The 7226-nt window shown below is 30.1% G+C and overlaps 1 protein-coding gene across 1 annotated transcript in view; it reads right to left on the bottom strand.

Annotated features, from left to right (window-relative positions):
• Window positions 1–571: 571 nt before the first annotated feature.
• Window positions 572–7226, bottom strand: part of LOC106463008 (THO complex subunit 2-like) — a 160632-nt gene continuing 153977 nt past the window's right edge. The window contains exons 13-14 of the mRNA XM_013922975.2: window positions 4894–4961; window positions 572–697 (exon numbers count right to left, since the gene is read on the bottom strand). Coding sequence (XP_013778429.1) covers window positions 658–697; window positions 4894–4961 — 108 coding nt within the window. The 3' untranslated portion in view covers window positions 572–657. The remainder of the gene's footprint in view (window positions 698–4893; window positions 4962–7226) is intronic.

The following is a 7226-nucleotide window of genomic DNA, read 5'->3' as shown; positions in this document are numbered from 1 at the left end:
TGATCAGTTACCTATAAATGGTGCTAAAGTATCAAATTTTACTATAAAATACGAATATTGGTTTTGTATTGCAATTGTGGTTCAATGTTTTGGCTAACTTAGATTAAAATTTTTAAAATATATACGTACATTTTATAACTCATTTGTAATAGTTTTTTATTAGCTTTGATCAAAGCTGGTTTGGTGTACATGACCTGTCTACCAAGCTGTTAACTATAAACAAAGTTAACTATAAAAAGGTGGCGGTTGTCTTACTGGCAATTGTCCACTACCGTAGGTCCTGCTCCCCCCCCCCCCTCCACTTTGAAAAGAAAATCCCAAGTTTATATATGTTAAAGATTTCTTTTCTTTTCATCAGAAGTGAAATTGAAAAGAGAATATGTGAAGTAGAGGCCAAGGAAATGTCATAACATTATTCGCGTACTTTAATCAATTGAGGTTACTATGTGGTGAAGTAAAATAGAATCAAAACACCAAAGATAAAATCCCAAGTGTTTCTGTTAATTACCTCTTTTTTGATAATGAAAATATAAAAGTATGTTGAGGATGCAATAAAAAACAACAACAAAAATTATATTGAAAATCTTTATTGATAAAAAAAATGGACAAAGATAGTGCTAGTTAAAACTTCTGATGCAACCATAACATCCACAGTCTTCATGTTCTTTTTTTCTGTGATCCAGAAGAGCTACGATGGGTATTTCAAGTTAAGGATTCTATCATAACACAAATAAACACCTATAATACATAATATTCCTAATCAGACAGACAAGCTTGGATGCATTTTTAAAAGTAGCAGTATGTTATAAATTCTTAAATCACAATTAGTTATACTTGTCATAAGACTTTAGTACTAAATATATATTTTTAACACTGCATTCTTAAAAATACAATAGGCCTAATATTAAAGTCTCATGAGAAGTATAATTGATTATGAACATGCTTTGCCAGCTTAGAAAAGGTGTTCGCATCATAACTTCTAATTTCTTAAATTATTCAGTTATGAATATTTTATTGACGAAGCATATTTACTATGCAAATTTCTTTTTATCTTAACATTATTCTACTACATCATTTATGTATTTTTCCAAAGTTAATTCTTCTGAAACTGTTAAGATGAGTGGTTAAACTGTGTGATAAAGCAATTCTTCAAAGTAAAACCTGGAAAATTAACATTTAACACAAATCTAAAGTAACGGTAAAAGTAAATATCTGCAATATTACTAGCTAATATGTTCCCAGTAGTTATAGGATGAAGAGGTTACAGTAAGATCTGTGTTAATGTGATGGAAATGCCTCTTAACTGTTGTTGTTTGAATCTTTAACATTTCATGTAATGTATTAGTGACACATATTTGTTAAGGGGTTAAAGTTATAGGAGGAAAATGTTGCATTTATAATTCTAGGTTAAACTGGGAATTATCCGTTTGGTGTTATTTTTGTTAAAACTGGGAAAGGATTTTTGAGTTCTTCAGATAAATTAAAAAGGAAAAATAATTTGAAGAACTAAATTTATAGGTAGGTAGAAAAAACTTAAACCTTTTGATGAAGGGCTTTTTGCATTGTTCACTTAAGATCACTGAAATGAAAAATGACTATCAGGATGTATATCACTAGATTTTCTCACTGAAATTAGTTTGCTAAGCTTGAAAATCTAGTGATTTTAAGTGTGGCAATAGTTTTCAAATTGAGATTTTCAATCGGAATATTGAGATGATTATATTCAATCCATGATATATTTAAATGTTTAAGACTGGCTTTAACCAATCATATCCATACCACTGTGATGAATCAGTTGCAAGTATTCTGACATGTTGGTATGGTTATGATAAGTTAAATTTGTTTTCTACTATTGAAAAGCTTGATCTCAAACTTAGGAAAGTCTCTATTGATATACAGATTTTATCAGCATGTAAACAACACAAAATTCTCAACTCCAGAACCATCGATTACGAACTCTTTATTAAAAAAAGCCTCTGCATTTTCAATGATCATTCAACACCAAATAATAACATCAACTCCTCCCTGTTGTCATAAATGTAATCTTTTCTGGATTTTCAGTGTTATATTTGCTATTTATTATTATTTTAAAGATACAATGTTTATACTTATATTTAAGCCTTTCTCTGTAATAGTTTCTCTTAACAATGTTATTTATTAAACGTGTATTCCACACATTTTATCGTACCTTCTATTATATTGTTACCATTAAATCTGTTCTTTCTAAACTTCCGATTGAATAAGAAAACTCGCTTTATGCTAATGTTGTTTTTTTGTAGTTTAAGTATTATGAACTAATTTCTTTTTACATATTAATGCTGATGATGGAATTTAAGGAAATTCTGAAACATTCGTATTAAAAATGTTTTTTGGTATTACTGTTTTTAATATTTATAATAACACAAAATTATTCTAAAATTCCTAAACTTCAAGACCACAAACCAAAATATCCAAGTCTCTTCTACTTATCATTATTATTGTCAGAGAAACCTATTGGTAAAAGAATTAAAAACAATATATTTTTGCAAAAACAGCTAACAACTGAACATACTACAGCCAGTCTTGAACTTAAGAAGAACATTTCATTGAATGAATATCGTCATCTCATCAACCTGAATGAAAATCTCAATATGAAAGCCAATGCTACACTTGGACATAAGCAAAAGTGACAAGATCAACAAATTAACTTCAGTGAAAAAATCTAGTAACAAATTTTGATAAGGTCATTTTTACTTTAAGTGATCTTAGCTTCAGTGAAAAATGTTTTAGTCTACGAACTCATAAATGTAATTTCTCAAGTTACTTTTTTCCTTTTGAATGTACCTACAAAACTCTTAAATCCTTTCCTAGTTTTAACAAAAATAATCCCTAGCTTAAACTTACTCTTAAAAGCTCCAATAAACTTTGAGATATTTAAAAAATTGAAAATCAACTCTGTCACCACTTTCACAGAATTATATCTTACAGGATACTGCCCCTGCCTCATGTATGGCTTAGCAAAAATGCACAAAAGGAGTTTATTCATCAACCTATTCTAACTACTCTCAGTTTCCATGCCTATAAACTTCCTAAATATCTTGTACCTGTACTAAGCTCTCTTAACTGAGAATGAATATACTGTTAAATGACTCATTTTCCTTTGCTCAAGATGTCCAAATTTACTTATGCAAACCACTTTGTTTTGACTAGCTTTGATGTTGTCCGTATTCACTAATATCTCGCTTGAGGAAACAATCCAAACAATTAGTAAACAGTTATTCCCAACTAAAAATGCCCTTACTCTAACTTTAAGCAAAAAAAATTCAAGCACCTTTTAAAGTTGCCCCTAAAGAACAATCATTTCATATTATATGGCCAACTTTATGATCAGATGGACAGGATGGAGATGGTATCACTTCTATGTTAGACTCTTGTAAATACTTTTCTCTGTTATCATGAACAGCAGTGTCTGGATAAATGCCCTTCTATTACCAACCACTATTGTATAGAATATGCATTGATGATAATTTTCTATTTTTTCACAACACTGATAATGCCAAAGTTTCTAAAATACTTAAACATGCAACATCTATGTATAAACCTTAAATGTGGTAAGGAAGACAGTAAGTTAGCTTATATAGACATCAAAGTAAACAAAATAACCAATCCCTTTACCATATCTATTTACTGGCATATACACTCATCTTGACAGTTTCATACCATATTATTTAAAATGCAGCCTTGTTCTGAATCTCCTAAACAGAGCATATAATAACCATTCTACTTCAAGCTTCACTCTGAAGTTTTCAAATTTCATAAAATATGAGAAAGTAATGCCTATTCTATTAATTTCTTAAACTTTCTCACACAAATATTTTTAACAAATAAAACATAACCTACCAAGAACCTATACAGTTGAATCAAAATAACCACTAGTTCTTATCACTCCTTTAAATTCAAATCATGAATTCTAAAAATAACCAAGACATATTACCCACAGATTAAGCTACATTTAGTATATACATTAACATGTAGAATTGAAAATTTGTTTAAAACCAAAAACACTATCCATTCATATGTGCTTATGTGTGGTTCATAAATACACTTATGGTAACTGTAAAACAAGTCACTTAAAATAAATCTATTCTAATCAGCAAATCATTAGATTATAATGATGAATACATAAATGGTAAACTAATATTGGGATAAATCCATTCTTTACAAAGCTGACAACAATTTAAATAAGACAACTGAAGTAAAAAAAAAAATTACCCATGAAACTGAAAAACTCATAGATGGTAATATTAACATTGAGAGAATAAGTTTCTATTTCAAGACACTAGAAAGATGAGAATGTACATACGGAATCTTGAAAGGAACCCACAAAGTGAACGAAACAAAGCCTATCATATAACACCCCAGACATTTTTTTTAAAATCTGGAACAGACAGAACACCAGGAAAGAAATCCTCTGTCCATTTTACAGACCTACAGTAGAAACTTGTCTGGGTCAGGTGTAATTCAGAAATTGTAATTTAAGTTCTCAAAATTACAAAGCAGAATTTTTGAAAAAATATACTCCAGCTACAAACAAAGAAGAAACTTCAAATGAATATATTCTTGAAGAAAATACAAGTAGAAAGAAAGAGAACTTTTATAAAACAGTGAAAAATGACAATACTAAAAGTGAAAGAGTGTGCTGAGAGCAGTTTTAGTTATTTAATATGTATATCTCTATACACAGGTGGAGCTATGAAACAGTATATAAAAAGAAGTCACATGATCACTACAATAAACACAAAAACAGAAAGTTGAGAAAAAATATCAGTTCGATGGCATAAATATGGAAAAATACTCAAAAGACATTTTAGAGAGCAAGCTGATATTTACAGTAAGTGATAAAAAAAAGGATATTGTTTCCTTTCTTCTCGTTCAGATTTTCGATCCTTTGTTTTTTCATTTGTCGGTTGTGAATTATCATTCTGGAAATTTAATAAGCTGTTAGTAATTAATAGTAATTCATCTGCTATAATCATACTGAAAAGTAATAAGGTCTTCAAATATTACACTACTGTCATCATCTGAATAAACAAAATATCAAGTAATAAGATATCTTGTATATTTTCAACACACCACAAAATGATATAAAAGAGTTGATTACAACTGGTTTCAGCTTAAAATATAAAAGGAAAAGTACAAGACTCAAAAATATTTGACTGGCTTAATATACAAGATATATATAAGAATAATATACAATGACCTATATATTAGATGTATTATCAGATGATGATGTTAAATGATCTCTGTTTAAGCATTATATGAGCTGTTTATTTTGTACATATAATTAAGTCCTTCTTGCACACACAGAAAAAACAATTTTTTTCATAAAAATATTTTTTCTAAGGACTTGTTTCAGAATTCCTAAATCCTTTACTGAGACAGTCCAAGACAAGGGTGATTTTCACGCTATGTATAAAATATTTCTCTTCATCTAAAATTTTTTATTTCTCAGTTGCATAACCTCTTAAATGAATATCAAGTGTTTTTGGTAGAACTTTATATTTTATCTCTTACTTTCACTATAATATTACCTGTGGCAAAATCATCAATGTACAGTGAAATTAAAAGTTGGAAAACATGAAATACTATGTTTTCCTCTGCACTATCTACAGTACTGATTAGGAAGTTCTAAATTACTTGTCTTAACAAGTGTCTTTTTTGCATGTTTTCTTTTAATTTTATGGTTTTATTAAACTAAGTTAAACAGCAAGTTAGTGTTATATATTTCACACAAGTTAGTGTATCTTCAGACATTTTATTGTATTACTAGGCTAAGCTCAAAAGTTTATTATTTTTACATTTTGTTACTTTTGTTAGAAAAAACAATAAGTAAAAAATATACATAAAAAATCAAGGATTTCTAGTGTTCAAAGTGTATTTGATCTGCTTGCACTTGAATAAAACTGTTTGACTTTCTCCCATATTGCCTTACAAGTTTGGGTGTCAAAAAAAAAATAAAAAAATAAATGCAATTTCACATATGCATTTTAGAATACAAAAATTACATCAAGCATTACAAAAGAATGCCCCAAAACAATTATAACTGATCTAGCTTTCTGAGTAAGCTATAAATAGTGTTAGGACAGCGGAAGTCACGTGACGCTAGTAACACGTCATGATATTCTAGAAGGATTATGTCTGTTCGTGGCAACTCTGGTCTTTTTCTACGCACCCTCTATTCTTGTATATAAGTGTACCAGATAAAGCAAAATTAATTAATCAGAGAATAGAATTGCAGATGGACAATTGAGTCAAGTGTGGTAGTGACCATAAGTAAAGTGCGTGAATCTTTGTGAATTATAGCGTGTGTTTAAGTTAAAGAGACTGTGGAAATTAAGTGTATTGCAAAGTTGAGTTGAGAAAAAATAAAATAATTCGATGACGAGGAACCCACTTTGAGACTAATAATGGCTGGAGACGGCTTAAAAATAAACTAGTTTTATTTAAGAAAGAACTTGTATCGCTGAAGTTTCTCAGAAAGAATTTCTACAGAAAATTAACAAACGACCAGAGACGTAACAAACTGGTGTCAGAGAGTGGGATGGAAAAAAAAAAAAAATGAAAACGAGAAGTGGCAAATCAAACTACGACTTAGCAGATTTGATGGCAGCAATACAAGAACAGCAAAAGAAACAAGAAAATAAACAAGAAAAGTAACTATAGCAGTGGTTGGAGGAAAAAGAAAAGAAATAAGAAGAACGGGAAAAGAAACAAGAACAACGAGAAAAGAAACAAGAAGAGAAATTACAGCAGTTGTTGGAGGAAAAAGAAAAGAAACAAGAAGAGAGATTACAGCAGTGGTAACTGGAACAAGAAAGGAAACTGGAAGAAAGTCTCCAACAGTTGCACGAAAGTCAGCGGCAACTACAGGAAAGTCAAAAACAGTGGCAAGAAGTACAAATGGAAAACATTAGCAAATTTCAAAGTGAATTAAATATATCAAAGGGTGATTTACTATCTTTTACACAAGGAGGATATAATAGCCATCGACCTAATCAGCCTCAGCAATGGGAAGCCCCTTCCAGAAACTGCAGCTAAACCCTAATGCAGACATCTTCAGACCTGTTAGAAGTCACATCCCAGATATGAATGTCAGCAAGAGGGGTTATCTAGTATGAAGGAACCCACAGGAATTCGATAGGAAGGCACCGTGGGAAGCATATAGAGCACAAATTGAGCTACTGGCA

This window comes from Limulus polyphemus, unplaced genomic scaffold (genome assembly GCF_000517525.1).
Source record: "Limulus polyphemus unplaced genomic scaffold, Limulus_polyphemus-2.1.2 Scaffold1300, whole genome shotgun sequence".
Classification (NCBI taxonomy): domain Eukaryota; kingdom Metazoa; phylum Arthropoda; class Merostomata; order Xiphosura; family Limulidae; genus Limulus; species Limulus polyphemus.
This window is presented reverse-complemented; position numbering and strand designations above follow the sequence as displayed.